General features: G+C 38.4%; 1 protein-coding gene across 1 annotated transcript in view; it reads right to left on the bottom strand.

The window, feature by feature from the left end:
• The window catches only part of LOC131957416 (uncharacterized), a 110880-nt gene that overhangs the window by 22003 nt on the left and 66468 nt on the right, over positions 1-22409 (bottom strand). Inside the window, exons 5-7 of the mRNA XM_059322214.1 lie at positions 6276-6373; positions 5233-5640; positions 2719-2868 (exon numbers count right to left, since the gene is read on the bottom strand). Coding sequence (XP_059178197.1) covers positions 2719-2868; positions 5233-5640; positions 6276-6373 — 656 coding nt within the window. The remainder of the gene's footprint in view (positions 1-2718; positions 2869-5232; positions 5641-6275; positions 6374-22409) is intronic.

The following is a 22409-nucleotide window of genomic DNA, read 5'->3' as shown; positions in this document are numbered from 1 at the left end:
TCATTTTTGTATTTAAACTTTAGAAATTTCGACGTATCAATGTCAGGAAAGCCAGATGAAAACCTACAACCCACACAAGTGGACGCTAAGAAGTAAATTGCTTGCACATGATGCATTCACCCAGTTATGAGCGCCCACACGAAAATCCGTGGTCAACCTTTATGTAATGTAAGCCGTTGACTCCAGTTCATGTGGTCAAGGCTCAAAGTTTAATGTAAGCTGTCGAATCTAGTTCGTACTGCGTGCTGCATGATGGCAAAGCAGAGAAAGTCTGTGACCAGAATGATAGCAACGGAAAAATGCGCACCAAACTAGTGCGCAAGGGAATTTATTTTCTTTGAATCGATCATTTATTGACATTAGCATTGTAGCATTATAAAAAAAAATTCTAAAGAAATATGGAGAAATCTTTTTTTTTATGAGAAAATAAATGTGTGTTAATATAGTTTGTAGTTGCGCATTTTTCTATTTCCTCAGTTTTCGGTTGCGCCTTTTTCCGTTTGCGTATTTTTTTTTTCTGGCAACCGAGAACGTCACACCACGTATACATGTCTAGGTCAGTCACTGGATAGCGAACAGATGGAGAAAGATTTGAATAAATTAACCGAAATTCCTTAGACCCCCCCCCCTCCTTTTCCCGATTTCTCTCTCTCTCTCCCCCCCCCCCAGTTTCTAATTATCGTATCCAAGAAAGTAAAACGAAATTCTACAGCTGTTCCTGTGCCAAATAGCATTACAATTAAATCCACTTTTCATGCACAAAGAGGTTGGTGCAAAAAATAAATGGAATAAAGGATGGGCTTTGAATGGGTTTAACGTGAAACATTTAAAAACATGTATTATTAAGTATATAAAAATATTTGAAAGGGAAAAAAAAACTTGCTTAAACCCAGTAGGATTGTTTCGTACTTGAAACATATTTTGTCTACATTTTGTGAATGTGTTTGTTTTATTTCTTTTGAAATTTGTTGGACAAGCCGTGCTTAACCATTAAGTGGCGTGCGGTGGAGGGCAAAACACACGACTGCTAACCCGCTAATCTCTAGTTCGGATCCCTGACTCTTATTCGTACGACATCCCTGAGTCCACCCAGCACTATTGAGTACCTGACTCAGGGAAAGTAAAAGCGACTGGGCATCGAACTGAAACACACAATGCTTCAATATGCCACGGTCACTGATACTAAATTTTCTCTACTTCACTTTTCCTGAACGAGGAAAAGCGTAAAAAGTAAGACAATACATCAAGAAATGGTACACAAAAAAACTGAAAAACGAAAACTTTTTAAAACTTCCATGCCCATAGCTGTGTTCATTTGGTGCTTTCCCCAAGTCCATCTTACAATCCAAGAGTCTAGTCGAGATATTTAACTCTGAGAAAATTAGCAAACACTACTCGTAGCTAATTACCTCGTTCGGCCCACAACCTTTGCATAATGCCTAATCCATTCCCACAGTTCAAGCGGCAAAAAAAAAAAAAAAAAAAAAAAAAAAAAATGGACATTATTTTCTTGGACTCGACAAAACGAAAAGGGGCGTGTTTCCTGTTAGCCTCTGTCTGGTGATTATGTAATGAAGGTACCAAGAGTTATATATCTTACGGGAGATCTTCAGACAGTGAGGGGAGGGGGGGGGGCGGAAGTCGAAGAGGTTTTGGCTGTAGTTTCAGGTCGTATGCAAATCTTTTGATTTGTAGTGGTGGTGGTTCTTGGTTACTTTCATGGTGTATAAAAAAATCTTATTTACTCAAAAGTGCTGGGTTGGTCGGTTGGTGTAATAGAAACTAAAAGACAAATGGGGATCTTAAAGGTCAGGGCGATGTGGGGTGGGGGTGAGGGTGGATGAGCGGAAGTTAAAGTGGGATGTGGGGGAGAAGACATGTGGGGGGCTAGATGTTGGAGTGAGGGAGACGTGGGGATATGCGGGACTAGAACTGGGATGGGGGGGGGGCGGCAGATGTGGGGAACTAAGTGGGGGTGACCAGATGTGGGAATGTGCGGGACTATAAGTGGAATGTGGGGGAGAAGACATGTGAATGTGGGGGACGGGATGTTGGGGCTAGATGTGAGGATGTGGGAGATCTATATGTGGGGGTGTGGGGGAACTATAATATGTGGGGGTATGGGATAACTATATTTGGGGGTGTGAACAGACGTGAGGGACTGGATGTGGGGATTTGGGAGACTGTGGGGGAATAGACATGGAGATGTGGGGGACGGGATGTGGGGGTGTGGGGGAGCAGTCGTGAGGGACTAGATGTGGTGGATTTGGGAGACTATGTGGGGAAAAAGACATGCGGATGTGGGGGTGGGGTGAGAATGTGCGGGACCAGATGTGAGAATGTGCGGGATTAGATATGATTATACACAATCTACCACCACCAACAGTACACTACCGTCAATACACTACCGACAGTACAATACCGTCAGTACACCACCAACAGTACACTACCGTCAGTACACTACCAACAGTACACTACCAACAGTACACTACCAACAGTACACCATCGTCAGTACACTACCGTCAGTACACCACCAACAGTACACTACCGTCAGTACACCACCAACAGTACACTACCGTCAGTACACCACCAACAGTACACTACCAACAGTACACCACCAACAGTACACCACCAACAGTACACTACCGTCAGTACACTACCAACAGTACACTACCACCACTACACTACCGTCAGTATCAAAGAGTAGCCGGCACTCACCTCATGACCCATGCGGGCCGCCCTGTGGAGTAGCGTCTCCCCAGAGTTCTTGTTGACCGTCAACTTCTTGACGTCAGCCGGCACCGGCACGTTCTCCACGGGGATGCTGCTGATGACGTCACACTGCTCGTTCTCGAACTCACCCTCGTCCTGAAACACCACAGGATACAAGGATTAGTTCATGGGATACAAGGCTTAGTTCATGGAATACAAGGCTTAGTTCATGGGCTTAGTTCATGGGATACAAGGCTTAGTTCATGGGATACAAGGCTTAGTTCATGCGATACAAGGCTTAGTTCATGGGATACAAGGCTTAGTTCATGGGATACAAGGCTTAGTTCATGGGCTTAGTTCATGGGATACAAGGCTTAGTTCATGGGATACAAGGCTTAGTTCATGCGATACAAGGCTTAGTTCATGGGATACAAGGCTTAGTTCATGGGATACAAGGCTTAGTTCATGGGATACAAGGCTTAGTTCATGGGCTTAGTTCATGGGATACAAGGCTTAGTTCATGGGATACAAGGCTTAGTTCATGGAATACAAGGCTTAGTTCATGGGCTTAGTTCATGGGATACAACGCTTAGTTCATGGGATACAAGGCTTAGTTCATGGGATACAAGGCTTAGTTCATGGGATACAAGGCTTAGTTCATGGGATACAAGGCTTAGTTCATGGGATACAAGGCTTAGTTCATGGGATACAAGGCTTAGTTCATGAGATACAAGGCTTAGTTCATGGGATACAAGGCTTAGTTCATGGGATACAAGGCTTAGTTCATGGGATACAAGGCTTAGTTCATGCGATACAAGGCTTAGTTCATGGGATACAAGGCTTAGCTCATGGGCTTAGTTCATGGGATACAAGGAGGGGGGGGGGGCGAGATGTATAAGGAGGGGGCCATGTACAAGGAGCAGGGGCGCGATGTACAAGAAAGAAGGGCGCGATGTACAAGAAAGAAGGGCGCGATGTATAAGGATGGGGACAATACATAAGAAAGTGGGCCAATGTGTAAGAAGGAAGACGACAGCAACAGGAATCTCTGAAAAGATGTTCCAGTCTGAGAAGCAAGCACGTCCAGGAGTTGGCTGAGTGGGATAATGTAAGAGAGAGTGGGTAAGGGAAGGGGGGGGGTGATTGAGCAGGTGTGTGGTGTATTATGTGGTATAAAAGCGTAATTTTTTTAACACCTAAAAAGACTGGAAAAAAAACCCTTACTAAGGTGTATCCATTCATACATTTGTTTTAACTATCTCTCATGAGTGTGAGAGGGGAGGAGGTAGTAGGGGAATTGAGTGGGGGTGGGGGGGGGCAGTTAACCTTTTTGCCTTGTTTTATTTATAAACAAGAACGAGGTAGTGATCTTTTCACCTGAGCTATGTACCATCTGTCTCGTGCCTTGAACCAAATCCAGATGCGTCGTGGCTGCTCCATTTTTTTTATACAGGTGTATACACGGAGGGGTGGGGGTATTGGGGTGGGCGGGGGGTGTGGGTGTTCTGGGAAAGCTAACCAAAATAATGTCATGCCTGACATGAGAAACTACGGAAGCCGGACAAAAATAGACTTGGCTTGAGCCGGCGGGCTAGTGATCTAAATCTGTCTACGCCACAGCGCAAAACCGTTTTGGACCATAATATTTTGGACGTTATCAAGAGGTTTACGATGCTTGGTCTTAAAGTAATGTTCTGTGGGTTATGTATGGCTCTTTGTGTTATTTTAGAAGATTTCTGAGCAGGTTAGAATGGCAAGCATTTATGTTTATTTATTTATTTTTTATAACTTTGATAAAAATAGATATTGTGCATTAAAAATAATATTTTTTTTATCATTTTTCGAAGATAAAGCAAGCATTATAGTCTACATGGGGGTGGTGCTTTATTATTTATGCGAGATGTTGAGCACTGACTGGTTAAAAATAAAAACAGCTTTGTTTAAATTAAACAGAAAATGTGGTGTAAAGATTTAACAGAACAGTGTGGGTGTATATATTTCAAGACTTTCGGCATATTGTTTGCGTGTGAAAAGATAAAAAACGAAATTCTCAGTGAAGAAAGGTTCTTAAAACGATGATGAAGAATAGAGCTTTCATAGAGGTTACTTTAAAAATCTGCCTTTGTACACAGGAAAGGTTCTCAGACAAGCTTTTTTATGGAAGCTTTTTTTAAAAATCTACCTTTCTACACAGCCAAATAGATAGGTTCTCAAACACAAGATAGAAAAACACAGAAGGTTTTCAATACAATGTGGGGGATAAAACGCAAGTGAAAGAATGTTCTCTTTCCAGTGTAGAAGAACATGGTTGTTAGGGAATGTTTTCAAATCAAAACTATGAAGAAGAACTCATGAATGGTGGTTATAAATACAGAGAGGGGGATGTCTGTTTGCTGTGTAAGAACCTACATACAAATAAAATAGAAGATTTGGAGCACAATGACACAACATTCAGGCGCCTTGAGATTATTAAATAATAATTTAAAGCCATCAACTGCATCTTGCAGTCGTCTGCCTCACCTCCAGTCCATCTTGCCCCTCCTCATCCTCCCCGCCCGCTTTAGCCTTCATCTTCCCGCGAACTTTCTTCCTCTTTGAAGATGGCGTCGCGTCGTCGGAAACCATTTCCGCCACCAGATCTTCCGGGACGTTCTCCACATCCGACTCGTAATCCTCCTTGTGATGCGCCCCTGACGTGGACGCCCCGCTGATCTTGGAACAAGAGTTCCCCTTCCCGGAGACGAGCCGCCCTGTTCCCTTGTTCCCGCCAGTTTTGCCGGTGGCGTTCTGGTGGTTCTTTTTCGCACTTCCGGTGCTGGTCTTGGTTTCCGGTGGGACCCACGACTCGCCGAGAACGGAGTCATCGTTGTCTTGGTCTAGAGAGTTATCTCGCTGTTGTGAGAGTCGTTCCCTGGCCTTGCTGCTTGCCTATGATCGTCAACAACAGAGAAAAAAAAACCGAATGAAACTTCTGTTTCATATAAACTACGCTTCATATAAAATATTAAAAAAATTAATCTAATTTATTGCTTTAAAAATAAAAATAGAAAATAAAAAAAGATTATCCAGAAATAAATATTGGTTTCATCTTGTGCTGAAATACGATAACGAAAACAAGCGTCTAAAAAAATTAGTCTAACAACGTAAAATGATTGATATGAAATTTCACTTGCAATTCTTTCACACTTTTAAATTTTTTAAATCAAATTTGTTTTGATGAATAACACAACGAATGAAAAAACTAATCTTAAAAATACTTCACTGTATGTAAAAAGATACCCTTCCAAATAAGGCAAGTAGGGTAGAGTTCCCCTGATTACATGAACTCGACATTTTTAGGGATGTCTGCACAATTACTTACCATAAAATAAGGTTGGTATTCAACAGAGCTGGGTGGATTCAAAGACCGCTTACGGATCTGAACTCTAACCTTTCGAGTTAGCAGGCATGCGTTCTACCATCCAACCACGCGATCCCATTTATACATTATTATGTAATATTATTATCCTATAACTTTTTTCAACAAATAATATAAAGAAAATGAAAGAAATGGTATGAGTTACCTGTCGTTTCGCCCTGACCACTGCCCGTCTGTTGGCCTCTCGATGGAGCTCCTGTTCATAGGCGGCGTTACGGTTGTAGCGGCGTATCTTGCGTTTGCCTGAAATAGGAAATAAAGACATCAGCTTAAATTGTTTCTTTTAAATCTAGAACACAAACAACGTACACAATTGTGGGCGCTTGCAGTCTATTTGCCTGAAATAGGTAACAAAGATATCAGCTTAAATTGTTTCTTTTAAATCAAGAACACAAACAACATACACAATTGTGGGCGCTTGCAGTCTATTTGCCTGAAATAGGTAACAAAGATATCAGCTTAAATTGTTTCTTTTAAATCAAGAACACAAACAACATATGAAGTTTTGCAACGCGGTCTTTTGGCCTGAAATAGGTAACAAAGACATCAGCTTAAATTGTTTCTTTCAAATCAAGAGTACAAACAACATACACAATTTTGTGCGCATGCAGTCAATTTGCCTGAAATAGCAAACAACGATATCAGCTGAATTAAATAGTTCGTTTCAAATCAAAAACACAAGCAACAGACAAACTTTGCATGCGGTCTATCTAACAACGATATCAGCTTTCAAATCAAGAATATTAGCAATAGAAAAAAATTTCAGGCATTAAGTCAATTTGCCTGGAATAATAAACGTTCATATATGCTTAAAATAAACTTAACCAATAAAACAAATATATGAAAATTAAAATGGACAGTTCGTTTAAAATCAAGAATAATAGCAACACAATTTTTTCGAGGCAAATTTGCTAGAAATATGAAACAATCATATCCGTTTAGACAGTTTGTTTAAAATAAAAACTGCTAGCAACGGATATTTTCGGGTACGCAGTCAATTTGTCTGGAACACAACAAAAAATTATATCAGCTTAAAAAAAGCTTAAAGCTAATAAACAATGACGCGAGGCTATGAAAATTAAAATTGACTGTTCGTATAAAATCAAGAATACTAGAATAACAACAGATACAATTATTGCTCACGAAGCAAATTTGTCCGGAATAGGAAACAGTAATATTAGTTTAAGATAAACTTAGAACTGGTAACCCATGCTACAATGCTATGAAATTTAAAGAAGTTTGTTTAAAAATCAAGAGTACTAGCTAGAGAGAGATTTTTTGCACATGAAGTCCGAGTTCTTTTGACAACCGGGATGGTGGTAGTATTAGGGTGAACATGTTGTAAGGGATGAAGCGAAGGCGTGGTCTACATTGTGCGATTACAAGTAAAGCTCTTCTTTAGACCTAGCGACAGACTGGGCAGATGCAGCAGAGTTCCTGTGTTTCTTGACATCGGCATAAGAAGGATAGTGTAGTCAGCACTATACGGAAGTCCGGTACCCGTCAGAACTGGGTGGACTCAGAGACGTCCTACAGTCCGAACCGTAATCCGAACTTTAGACCTTCGGGATCATAGCCAACCGCTCTACCATTCGACCACTTCGTCCCTGCTTTGTGCGATACCTCACAACAGAAATGAAGTTGTGGAACATTCACAAAGAGAGAAATGCGACACAGGATTCTAAAAATACAACCCAGATAAGTTGCAAAAACACGCGAACAAACTGTAGAAACATCTCGGTTAATTACAGAGGAATTCGTCAATCTATCGTTGAAAACTATTAACATTCGTCGTCAATGTAGCGTTGCAAACTATTAAAATTGAGTTAGATATCTGTTCATAATGTAATCCCAATTATTTTAAATCCCTATTCCACTACCGTCCCTCTCCACTATCCATTTAAAAAATAAACATCAACAAACAGCCACTAAACCATTAATAACGTGTACGATGTTTGCCCCCCCCCCTCCCCACGTGTTTGCCGTCGCCTGCGTCACAATCCCCATGTCAACAACAACTTATCAATGTCACGTGACTCCCGGTTCAGGCTAATGTGCTCTCATTTTCAGAATGTCGGCCAAATGACCCCCCCCCCCCCTCCCTATTAGGAGAGAAAATGTTGCATTAGTCCCCTGATATATTGAACTGAACCCCCCCCCCCCCTTCCCACCCCAAAACACACACACTGCTCACAGTTTTATTACGGACACCTGTCGTTCTCTCGTTAACGATCAAGACCAGCGGTTCTCACGTCTGTTGGTCAGGGACACAGGTAACATCGAATGACTCGACTTATGGGAAAATATCCCTCTTCTTCTTTTTCTTCTTTCTTAATTTTAGAGTTCAAAGGGATCCCCTCCAACACAATTAAGTATAAGTGTTAATTAGTTATGCGCCATTTAGGCCGATGACTCCAATTTCCGACGGCTTTTCTTTTTGGATTTACTTCTATGTCCAAACAAGGACAAACTGCAAGACAGCAGTTGTTTGAGCCTAATCTGCCTGGGGGTTTGAACTCAGGATTTATCGGTTCAGCAACCATAAGCGAAACCGACTCGACCACGCCGACCTCCATCTAAAAAGCGCTGTTGCACTCGAACTTGCTTTTGGGCCACGCACATTTTGTTCTCTTAATTCAGTAGCCAGAAGTTCTCGAGTTGATCTCAGTTCGGACTTGTGACTGGAGGACGCCCTTAGTCTACCAAGCTCTGATAGATACATGACTTACGTTGAGGGAAGTAAAGGAGGCTGGACATAGTGGTGACTACACTATCCATTTATATGCAGATTTCAAAAACCTATGACCTCTACTTCATCTGCCCAATGGATCGCTAGTTCTAAAGCGAAATCTTTATTTTAATTTAATAATTGTTTCAATGTAGCTGTTGTGTAGCTGAATTTAGTTACATACTTTCTTCGTAATAACGTTATAGAAAAAAAATTTGAGAACCATCAACAACGTTGTGTTAATCTAGTCTTAATGGTTACATTCCTGGAAGAAATACAACACAGAAAAAACGTACAAAGGTAACATTTGAAGAAAAAAGATTTCTCCATACAAAAATCCAACCACCAATACAAAAGCCTCCATTCATCTATATAAATGTATCAATGTTATTTCTGATTCAAGTCAGAACAACAGACTTCAAACGATCCAGATGACTTCCTTGTTTTAACAAAAGCCAAAAGCAACGACCGTTTTCTTCCGCATGCACTTGAATTACACGGGGGCGGGGTCTTACATAAGGGTAGGGGGTCTTAAACGATTTCCATCTATCGATCTACTCTACAGCATCGGGAAAAAAATCAATCAACGGCAGACAAGGGTCATTCAACGCTGACAGATCAAGATGAACACAATTTACATATCACACATAACGTTGGCGTGAACTTATTACTCCGCGGAAATAGTTTACACGTCTACGTCGCTTCTCTTATGAGGCGAGTTCATAGAGTGCTGTATTTGTGCCAATAAACGCGCTTTGGTCTCTTAGGAATAATAATGTATAGGCTATATTTGCATAAGCATAATTATAAGTATATATATATATATATATATAAGTATATATATATATATATATATATATATATATATATATATATATTTATATATATATATATATATATATATAAGTATATATATATATATATATATATATATATATATATATATATATATATATATATATATACATATATATATATATATACATGTATTATATAGATATATATTGCCTATATATATATATATATATATATATATATATATATATATATATATATATATATATATATATATATATATATATATATAATAGGTCCCATTGTAGTCCGTTTTCATAGATTGCTGAAGTGACACAAATCTGGCTAATTGTCCCCTTGTTACTAGAACAACTCAGAGCATCATACATAGCACATCGAATTAATAAAAGCTTAGTGTAGTACCACCTCAGCGATAGCTAAGTATTCTTTAAGTTGTAAAAAAAAACGGTAGAGAATATTGTACTTAGTTTGTCTCGGTCTGCACAAAGAACCCCCCCCCCCCCTCCCATATAGTCTTTGATTATGGACCAGCAACGTAGCCTTGATGTAATGAATTTTTTTCACCTTTTGTTTTTTTGGTTTCACGTTTCCAGAGGACGTAAGCAGACGAGTACTCTTGTGGTCGAATACGGAGAGATCGATACCTTTGATCGTATTCGTTATCATGAATGTTTGATTGGGGCTGTTTCCATAATGTGATGCCACTCGTTCGTTGCGGTAGTAGATGGTGGGGGGGGGGTATGTTTGGATGGAAGGTGGGGGGGGGGGGGAGGATGTGTTGATGGAAGGTAGGGGGGTAATTATGTTTTGATAGAAGGTAAGGGGGTAATATGTAAGGTAGGGGTCATATGTTTTGATGAAACTTTGGGGGGGGGGGCAGTATTGCCTCTAAGCTGCACGGCCGCGCAGTAGTTTTGAACCTGCCAGGCAGTCCTTTTCTAAAATACATATACCCTTGTATAAGACTTTTAGAACACCGCGCACACAAAATACAAGTTGTACACTAGCATTTTCCCCTTAGATGGAATCTTGTGGGGGGGGGGAGGATGTTTTGATAGAAGGTAAGGGGGGGGGGGTGATATGTAAGGTAGGGGGTATATGTTTTAATGTAAGGTAGGGTGTATTTATCAATGGAAGGTTTGTATGTGTAGTGCGGGGTGTATGGGGGATATATATTCAATTGGAAGGTGAGGGGGGGGGGGTGATGCTTTGATTAATCGCGACAGTTATTATAGATGTAATCAAGGAGAAGGGGAGGGGGAACTTGGGGGTTGAAATGAACTGTAACAGTTGGTTACCAAGGATATGATTTTTTTAGTTCATTGTTTTTTTTATAACGTCAAAGAATATGTTAGCAACGGCTGTTTTTTTTTTTAAAGCTGCTCAAAGGATTTAGCCTGACTAATTACGGAAGGCAAATAGCTCAAATTAGACCCAACGTAGATAGGCTATCAAGTAATTGGCTGACGTGGAAGCAATTATACTTAGATCAAACGAATTTCATACAGAGATATAAGTAAAGGGGTTGTCCACATATGTGACATAGGAAGTATGGGTTCGAAATGTGTCAAAATTTATGGAAGTCTCCCAAACCTTATAAAACATTGAGTAAAACACATAAAGTTTTTAAAAAAATAGGTTGTCCAAAAATAGCGAGTATCCACCCACCAAACCACATTAAAAAAAAAAACAACCACCAACCCACCTATTACTAAACAAAAGTCTACTACTCCAAACCAACAATGTAGTCTCTACTTCCTTGATATGACGTCAGTCCCCCCCACCCCCCCCCCCCCCTCACCCCATCGATGTCTGTGTTTGTCCCCATACAAAAAAAAAAAACTCCACTTTATACTGAAGAGCTTCCTACTATGGTCACCGACTACGAAATGCGTTTGTTTTTCGCGGGTAATACAACACCATCGATCGAACGATAAGCCAATAAAGTAGGCCGTCCCCTAGCTGGTTTAAACTACAAGTACATCATCAGTTTCGAGTGGACGCGGAGTATATTTTTTTTTTCAAGAAAGGTCTTTGTGTCTGTCTTCTTGGAAGACTTTCAGTGACATAAAGTTTACCACTAAAAACTAGTCTAAACTACAAGTACATTTGATCATCAGTTTCGGGCGGACGCAGAATTTATTTTTTACAATAACGGTTGCTGTGTTTGTCTCGGTGTTATGTACGACATAGTTTAACATAACGACGATAAACTAAAGGAATGGTAATAATATTTAAATATTATATTTATGGTTTTATGATCAAGTAGATAATTAATTTTCGCTTTTGGTCTATCAGTAATTTTTATAGAATACTATATTTATTACTAGTAATAGTACGTCGTATTTTTTAGAGTTTCTAATCGTGGTAAGAAGTGTGTATAAAAAATTCACGTATTTGTATACACATAGACAAAAAAAAATACATAGTTAAAAAAAACAAAAAAGAGTAAAAAGACCAAAACAAAGACGTGACACTATCTCAAATTTAGATCGCAAATTTAGTACGTTTAACTCTGTTTTTCTTAAACTTTAAATGGATGTTGGAGTTCTATTTATTCATGTACACATCAATGTATATTCCTCAAATCATAGAATTATTAGAATTATAATACAGCGAATACTCGGTTAAACACCGGGTGTAAAAAAAAAAGCGCTATTAATAGAAAAGGCGACGTAAAATGCTTTGCTAATATAATAAAAGGTCGGTTGAGTTTATATAAGAAATAATAACATCAGCCTTGACCTCTGAACTTCTCCTTTGATTAAAAAAAAATCCGGTTTATGCTTTTTCCAGGATATCCAGTTTTTAGGCAAACGTAATGGACACATAAACACATACACGCACGCACGCATACACATACAAAGCGAACAAATCTTATTTTCATGGTTTTTTTTTGTGTGTCTGGTTTTACTTTCCTTGCAGGCGAGATTGTGCCCTCCACTGATATTACCCTAGGGGGGCACTCGATACAAATTCGAGGAACATTCGTTTTTTGGGTCGTTTCCAAGGACTTTACTTTGGCGAAATGAGGAGTCAGCAACCTCTGCCTCTTCTCAACAATCCAACTCCAACCTCTTCTCAACAATCCAACCTCTATCTCTTCTCAACAATCCAACCTCTATCTCTTCTCAACAATCCAACCTCTATCTCTTCTCAACAATCCAACCTCTATCTCTTCTCAACAATCCAACCTCTATCTCTTTTCAACAATCCAACCTCTATCTCTTCTCAACAATCCAACCTCTATCTCTTCTCAACAATCCAACTCCAACCTCTACCTCTTCTCGAAAATCCGACTTTTTAAAAACAAGAGTTTTTTAAAATTAAATTGTCTATAAGTCGAAATTTTGAATAAGCATAAGTCGGTGTCCAGCCTTGGAACAATAAAATAATTGATAAGACTGAAAGGCGGGATTAGGTGGCCGAGTGGTAGAGTATTTAACCTCTAACATGAAAGTATGAGTTCGGAGTCTGTAGGGCGTCCCTGAGTACCTGACTCGCGATAGAGAAACGAAGGCGGCTGGGCATAGTGCTGAAAACACCCCTGTATGCCCATGTCAATGAAACAAAAGAACTCTACTTCATCTCCCCATGTGTCTTGAGCACGAAAGAAAAAAAAATGATAATTAAATCGGAACGGAAGAAAGTGGTCAAGCAGGTAGACAATATCCACTGGATTTAAAGCCACAGGTATGGATTGATATATGAAACAGACTCTCTTTTTTAATCAAATGGTGGGCGTTTATTTATACGCGACATATTTCATTCTTAATCCATCGACCATCGTAATGGGAAAATACGCAGCTTGTTGAAACTCCGCGAAAATGAAAACCGCGTTGAAGTAGAATAATTAATTTCATTCAGGCATTGTGTGCACAGTAACTCCAAGACTTAAAAATGAAACCGTCCATTATTCCTCGTGTTTGTAAAACTAGATAATAAAGTAGTGTGAAACACTAGAAGTTTGTCAAAGATTAAAAAAAAAAAAACCCACTCGTTTGTTTTTAGTCTGGTTAAAAAAAAAACCTTTTAAAAGACTTTCAACGAAAACATCTAAAAGTTCACGCAGAACATAAAATCTTTTATTGCAGAGGAAAGCTATAGGATGCCAGTGGATCTCAAACTGTGTAACAGACCCAACACAAATCTTGTAACACGTCTCACCAATGTCGAACTTTCGGAATAGTTCAGACTTTAAAAAATAACTTTGTCGTTATATTCCATTATTTTTCATCAAAGCACAATAAGGCATTTTAATAATATACCGTCATACTTGCTTTGGTTTTCGTATTCGTTAAATTCAATAGTGCTTAGAAAATCCTATGTATGAAAGATAGTTTGGGTTTTGTATTTGTTAAATTCAAAAGTGCTAAGAAAATTTCGTATAAAAGATTACTAATCAAACTGATTAAAAAACAAATACAAAAGACAACAAAACACGAAGTAGGAGTTTCTAGGAATAAAAACGTTTCTTTAAAAAAATAAAAGCTTTTTATGATTTACTTTATCGGCTTGACACGTAGGAGATTAGGTCTGAAGGGAAATAACTAAGCTTATGGCAGCTTGTCATAGAGGTTATCTAGTTCATGCGGTAAATACCGGGATTAAACAGATTCATGGATTAAGAGATGATTACTAGATGACCACGTGATTAGTAGGGTAATCCTGCTTTATAAACAAGACAGCATTAACATTATGCCCTCAGAGGCCGTGTGATCAACATTATGCCCTAAGTGGCCGTGTGATCAACATTATGCCCTCAGTGCCCGTGTGATCAACATTATGCCCTCAGTGCCCGTGTGATCAACATTATGCCCTCAGTGCCCGTGTGATCAACATTATGCCCTCAGTGGGTTATGTGATCAACTTTATACCCTCAGTGGCAAGAATTCGATGCTTAGAAAAATTTAAGAAAGGGGGGGGGGGTTCAGAGTGTTGCAAGAAATGCGTGTGTGGGTCAAGTGTGCAAGAAATGTGTGTGTGTATCAGGAGTGCATGAAATGTGTGTGTGTGTGGGTCAGGAGTGCAAGAAATGTGTGTGTGTATCAGGAGTGCATGAAATGTGTGTGTGTGTGGGTCAGGAGTGCAAGAAATGTGTGCGTGGGTCAGGAGTGCATGAAATGGGTGTGTGTGTGTGTGTCAGGAGTGCAAGAAATGTGTGCGTGGGTCAGGAGTGCAAGAAATGGATGCACTGAATTCTCGCTGCAAGAAACATATTATAAAAAGCGCATACTGTTATACACTGAATTGTATTTTAATGTGTACATGAATACACTGGGAATTTTAATAAGCCATCCAAAGAAATATGGGTGAGGTGAGGGTAAAGGGGTATTTTCCCACGAAGTAAATTCAACATATGTGTATTTTAATGCTAACGAAAATTCCCACAGAGAAAATATGCTGCAACGTTTGGAAAAATAATATCACGATTGTTGAAATCGTTTTAAGGAAAATAAGAACATTCAGGTAATATACTTTGCAAAAAAAAAAGATGAGGTTAACTTAAAAATATGTTACGTTTTTTTTTTTAGGTTTTTTAGGAAAAAAATGATAAAACAAAATTGTTTTTTTTTATTATTATTTTTTTTTTGCTGAACTGTTTTTAAACATAAAATACGCTAATCGTGCTATCTTAAAAATGCGATATCTGAAAAATGTGATATCCTAAATATTTTTTGGCTTGAAAGCAAGTATTTTAAACTATTAAAAAATGCTAAATCTGGATCTAAACAAAATCAAATATATTAAAAGAACATAATTGAATACGTTCACATTTTTTGGGTAACGAATATTGATAGGATCTAGTATTTCATCTTCCAAATTTGATAGGGAATAAAAACAGACATTAAATTTTAAAATTAATAAGGTTTTGAAGAAAAAAAATCAGCTATTCAGCTAAAAGTAGCGACAAATTTTGTTTTGCAACTTTCAAGCTTCTATTTTAGAAGTATACAAATGATTAATTTTTTGGCGACATTTTTAACACTATTAAAATGTTTTTAACGTAATTTACTCAGCAATTTATCTCTATGTGAATATTCATTAAGCTGATATATATTTTTTCAATATTCGTTTCTTTAAAAACGAATGGTGGATTAAGTAAATATCTGATTTGAGTCATCAATTACGGGATAAAAATTGTCCAAAAAAAGGGGGAGGGGTAGATAGAGTTGGCATAAATCATAAACAGCCAGTGTTTCTCAAACTGTTGGGAGATAGGGACCACCATTTGAAAGCCTGAGTCTTGAATATTTCTAGATTCAGGACGTGTGCTTTGTAATAGGTTGATGTTTTGATGGTATCGTCGAGTTCCGGTTGTATCTACGTGTATCGTATTTTCAGTGAGGACTGGTATTTTCGGGAAAAACAGTACATTCAAGTTGGGCATCTATTTTCCGACAGCACCGATAATTTCCGGAAGTGTCGATTTTTATTCCATTGAGGACAATTATTTTCCAACAAAATCAGTATTTTTGGGGGTGACGATATTTTTCCGTCAGGATCGGATTTTTTCCGGGAGGGCCGATAAAGTGCATGTATGAGCCAGCCCATGGGACGGAGTGGTCTAGCGGTAGAGAGCTGGACTGCTAGCCCATACGTCTCGAGTTCGAATCCGGGTTCAAGTCAGTAGACCGTCCCTGAGTCCACCCAACTCTGATGGGTACCTAACTCACGTTAGGGAAAGTAAAGGCGGCTGGGCATAGTGCTGGCCACACTATCTCTTCATATGCCGAGGTCACAGAAACAAGTGAACTCTACTTCACTTGCCCCATAGACCGTCAGGTTTGAAAGGGAAACTTTACTTTTACTTTTATGAGCCAGTATCGACGGTGCACAAGATCAAAACTTTGAGAATCCCTGGAGCTTAACACACCCAGGGCAGTAAATTATTCCACGCTTTATTTTTAAACTTTATGATGGATTGCCGGTAATACTTTTATTATTTCTCGAGAATACAAAACGGACCATCATAACAAAAGTGCATTGTTTTTCTTTTCTTCTGTGACTGACGCTTTTCCTTTTTTGTTGGCTTATTTTACTGTTTCTGTGTAACTTGATAAGAGCAGGGTGTAAAATTTTGAAAAAAATATTTTTTTCAATTTTTTTAAAAAAATATTAAAGAACTTTTATAAAAAAAATGATCACGAAGTGCTTACACATTTACACTTTTTTTCCTCAGTTTTTAATTTTATTCGATAAAAATTGTTTTGATGGATTTGTTGCTTTAAAAAACTTTTAATTTAAACGACACTTTTGATAGTTACATGAACTTAAAAAAAACTAGTACAAATTTTCGTACAGTCCTTTTAATCCTATTTCAGACAGGTATGCGGAAAATGTGGCTTAAGTTAATCTCACACTAGGATTTTTTTTTAAATGCAGCTTTACAGACGATTTTAAAAGGTCGCCACCACAATAGGGCAGATCTAAACCAAACAGTAATCATGTGGTATAGTACATGTTTTTAGGAATATAGTCAATAACATTTCCGGGTGTATTTAATTATATATATATATATATATATATATATATATATATATATATATATATATATATATATATATATATATATATATATATGTGTGTGTGTAAATTGGAAATTGAATACGTAATCCTCAACATATTGTGAAATAGCCTCCATAAGCGGCACAAAAAATGGTGCAAATTTTAAACATAGATGTAAGAGAGACTGCAAAATGTCTCAAACGCGTCATAGCAACGTGACGTTACTACATGTCTGCGGTAGGTTACGCAACAAACAGTCAAGAATTGCCACAATTTTTTCAGTATGTAACAATCGGTAAACGCTGATCAAGTTTTGCATGTTCACAAAAATTTTTTTAACCATAATTAAACCTTATACAAACATGACAAGTAGGGTGCAAGAAACTCTCTCTTGTTTCTTCCAGGCATCTCTTCGGCTCCTCCCCCCCCCTGAAGATAGTCTACCGCCCCCCCCCCCCCGAACGAAATGGATTTTATATATGGAAAATATATACTTTTAACAGTGTCCCCCCCCCCCCCCCCCCGAAAATTTTAGTGCCCCCCTCCCCCGGAGAAAAAAAGTCTGAAGAAACACTGCTCGTGAGTAGGGGATGTTGCTACAGTTCAAGGAATACTATATCCCCCCCCCCCCTCCTCAACACACACAAATAAAAAAAACTAACAAGACTTCCATACAATATCCCCCCCCCCAACACACACAAATTAAAGAATTAGGCCCTAACAAGACTTCCATTCTGACTCTGTAGTATCAAGTTGTTCGCTACAGCACATTATTTTCTTATTTTCTTAAGACAAACACAAATTAAAAAAATAATAAGCGAGCAGATGTTTTAGTTTAGCCACTTAACCCCATTCCCCTACACACACATACAGACAGACGCACAGACTGACAGACTGACACACACACATACATATGCAGACAGACACACAGACTGACACACACATACACAAAAAAAGACACTCACAGACTCACACACACAGACATACACACACACACAGACTCACAAAAAACAGACTGACATACAGCTATTACACATATACACACACTTAAACACCGAAATCCCCCACCCCTCCCCAGATTTCTACAACTAATCGTCACATTAGTTGAGCTCATTCACACCAGAGTAACGGTGTTCTCGGTGCTCACGTATTTCCATAAATCCATCCCATATTTTCCCTGGAAACCAGGAAGTCGATGTTAATATTTTAACACCGTTCGTTCGTGGTTTTTTTTGGAAAGGGGGGGGGGGGTAGGTCGTCTAGTTCAGAGCTTATCATTTTGGCCGTATTTATTTTTCAGTGATACGTATGATTTACATTGTGTTACATGTGATATGGAAATAAAAAGGGACACTGATGGTGTATATGGTGACACAGATATAAGTGGTGATATATTTGATATAAAGCCATTTATGTAATATGGATGGTGAAATAAAAATATGTTGTAACGTTTGGAAAAAAATATATCACGTTTGTTGAAATCAATATGGATAGTGATAATAGACTATTTGAGGGTGACGTATACGATCGATGAAGATGGACATACAGATAATATAGATGGTGACTCATGCTATAGATGGTGATACTATTGATAGGAATAGTGATGAAGATGATATGAATGGTGGTGTAGACTATTTGGATGGTAACACAAACAATATAAATGGACATAAAGTTTATATGGATGGTGACACGGATGGTATGGATGGTGACAGATGATGCGAATGTTAATAAAAGACTATCTGAGTGGTGACTTCTTCTACTTTTTAATCCCGTTCGTGCCCAAGACAAATGGGGCAGATGAAGTAGAGTTCATCTGATTCATTGACCTCGGCATATGAAGGAATAATGTGCTGCATGGTGACACAGACAATATAAAGATGATATAGAGGGTGACACATAATATGGATGAAGAAGAGTATGATATCGATGGTGATATATATGAACATTATACTGTTGATGTAGATGGTAAAACGGACACTGACAATGTTGTGGCTTACTAATCATGTGTTTTTTTTCCAAAAATAATAATATTATCTTTAGTTTGTTATTAAAAACATTTCATCTTTCAGATTGAAATTTTCTGTTTTTTTTTTCTCTCAAAAAGAACCAAAAACTAATTTATAGATGTATTATTTTTAAGTCTCGCCATACAAGAATCGGTAAGAAAAGAAGAGGGAAAAAAAATTTGGAAACAATCCAACGTCCAACTCTCTCCCATTTTAAGACACCAATATACAAAGTAAGAAGCCATGTTCATCAATTCAACAAAATACACATAGTAAAAAAAAAATGGTCTAATGTCTTATATCCTACATTTTATTTTTAAAAGTGAAGAGTTATCTAAACGTCCGACAACTCGTTTCTTTTCCCCTTCTAAAAAAAAAACATTCCTCCCCGCGCGTTAGCGATGTCCAGAGCACGAAACGGGGACGTGGTTGAGGGGAGGGGATGGAGGAGAGAAAGAAGGAATATTCTGAGATCGATAATCCAAGCATTACGTCCACAGGCCCTGTGATTGATCGGCTCCAGCGTTATGTATGTCGTGTTTTGATTTTTTTTTTTTTTACCCCCCGGGGAGGGGAAGAGGAGAGGTGTGGTCATCGAATGGAGGTGTTTTTGATAGAGCGAGGAAGAAATAATAATCATTAAAAAAGTTTTAAAAAACCCACGTTTTCTGATTGAACTAAAAAGTAGAAAATAAATACTATACATACAATAATGCAAGCGATCACTCTACTATAAGCTATCAAAAACGTGGGTCGCCGAAGTAAAAGTTATATTACTATTGATTAGATAATACTATTGACTTTTATTAGGGAGCTTGTAGAGAGTCAACAGTATTAGAAACTGTAAGAAAATCACGGCGCCCCACGTTTTTGATAGCTTATAGTAGAGTGATCGCTTGCATTATTGTATGTATAGTATTTATTTTCTACTTTTTAGTTCAATCAGAAAACGTGGGTTTTTTAAAACTTTTTTAATGATTATTATTTTCTACTTTTTAGTCTTTGTCTGTTTGTTTGCATTAAAATCTTGCTATCGATTTTATCTTTTCACTTTTTTTTTGGGTAAACGAAGACAACTCGTAAAAAGACAACTCGTAAAAAGACAACTCGTAAAAAGACAACTCGTAAAAAGACAACTCGTAAAAAACATGTTGTTTGAATACGTTACTGACTAGAACACATAGATTTGAACCCGTGTCGAGTGGGATAGCAATCGTGTGCCCAACCACTCGACCATATCGTCTCCCCCAAACTGGCCTACCTCCTGTAACTTTAAACTCGGTTCAAGCTAAATTCTCTGCCCCTAAGCCTGTGGCGACATGTGATCGTTCGCTTCACTGCGCGCGAGGTACGCGTCGCTGGTTTTTTTTCTAATGGCTAGCAGAGGAGAATTATATATATAGATTATATAGCGGTCTAAAATGCTCAATAAAATGTTTCCATTGATCAATTTAGTAATAATAACAATTGAATATTCAATGGTCATCCAAAAGAAAGCTTCCCTGAAAATTTCAGCGCGCTAGCTAACTGGGAAGTGCCAGAAATTTCGATCGCAAGATTTGATTGGAAAGACAAACAAACACACAAACAGAGAAAGCAAGTTAAAGAAAACGTGGGAAAAAAAGAGAAGGAGAAGAAGGAATGGAGTTTTTTTTGGTGAAATTGAGATTGGGAGGGTGGGTGTGAATGGTACTGTGGTACGTATAAACATACACTGTGCGGTAGAGGAATAGACAAATGATAGAAATGAGAAAATAAAGTAGGAAGGATTTAGATAAGGGGTGGGGATGGGGAAAGGGGTAGGAAATGAAGAAAAAAAAAAGAAGAGAAAAATATTCTAGATTAAAACAGACAAACAAATTAATAATCGATTTCGTGCTTTTATTAGAGAAAAAGAACGAATTGAAAAAAAAAAGATTGTTATACAGACAAAGAAAGAGAAGGAGAGAAAGGCAGACGGTTGGGAGAAAAAGGGATATAAAACTTGATTACGCGGCTAGAAGATAAACACGGGAGGCGGGGAGAGGGAGGGAGAGGAACAGATTGGGGGAGAGGAACAAGGAAGTTGGGGGTGGGGGGGGATGAGTTGATGCCTGTAGCCCGATAGAGGCCAGTATTGATCGAGGGCAAGAAGACGCTGGGTTCTGATGGAGATGAAAATTTGATGTGGGGTACGTCAGGTTTTAATGTTGGTTCACATCTATGGGTGTTGTATGGGGGGGGGTGTTTTAGTGTGGGGGGTAGGGTGTGGTGATGTGGAAGGGGTGGTGGGTGTTTATGTGTATGGAGTTATTGGGTGTTTATGTGTTAAATAGGGGGTGGGTGTTTAAGTGTATTGGGTGTTTATGTGTTAAATAAGGGGTGAGTGTTTAAGTATATTGGGTGTTTATGTGTTAAATAGGGGTGTGGGTATTAAAGTGTAGGGGAGGGGGGTGTTTAGTTGTAAGTGTGGGGGTGTTTTGCGTTATGTAGGGAATTGGTAGGTTTAAGAGTGTGCGGTGTATTAGTGTTGTGTAGGGGTGGTAGGTGTTTAACTGATGTGCAGTGGAGGAAGGTGTTTAATTGTTGGAAAGGAGTTGAAAGTGTTTATTTTTCGTGGAGCGGCTGAATGTGTTAAAGGGGGTGGGGGTAGGGGGTGTCTAGTCGGGGGTGGGTCTCTTAACATAGAAGACACGTACTAATAAAAATTGTTTTAGTTAATTGTAAAAACTAATCAACTCGATTTTTTTATGATGTCTAAAGCTACCCATATCGAGTTTTAATTCATTTTTATTTCTCCAAATATAAAATTATTCCTTTACCAAACCACGCTTCAAAACAGAACACAAACAAAACACGTATTTAACCAAACAATTATTTTCGATTCTAGTTATCAATAACATTTTCGCCTACACACTCAAGTAAAAAAAAAACGTATTGATATTTTTGCGACGTGTCAAAATTTAAATCCACACACCCAACGCTATGATCAGCGGACCTTCATTTGCTTAATAACAAGGGAAATAACCTCATATGAAATTCTAATCTCTCCAGGACGCCTTTATTATTCACGCCCAGAATAAATACATACACGAGCGCATGCGCAAACATGCTAAACTCACTGTGTCATTGCCTTCAACAGACTGGGGAAGTTTGCGTGTTGTTAATTCTATTTCATTATTGCTAATTAAGTTCACAATACAGAGATAATAATAATAACGATCATGGAGATTATGTACGT

The sequence above is a fragment of the Physella acuta genome, unplaced genomic scaffold, assembly GCF_028476545.2.
Source record: "Physella acuta isolate Inbredline_101_S28 unplaced genomic scaffold, ASM2847654v3 ptg001238l, whole genome shotgun sequence".
Lineage (NCBI taxonomy): Eukaryota > Metazoa > Mollusca > Gastropoda > Physidae > Physella > Physella acuta.
The sequence above is the reverse complement of the archived record's forward strand: the minus strand, read 5'-3'. Positions and strand labels throughout refer to the sequence as shown.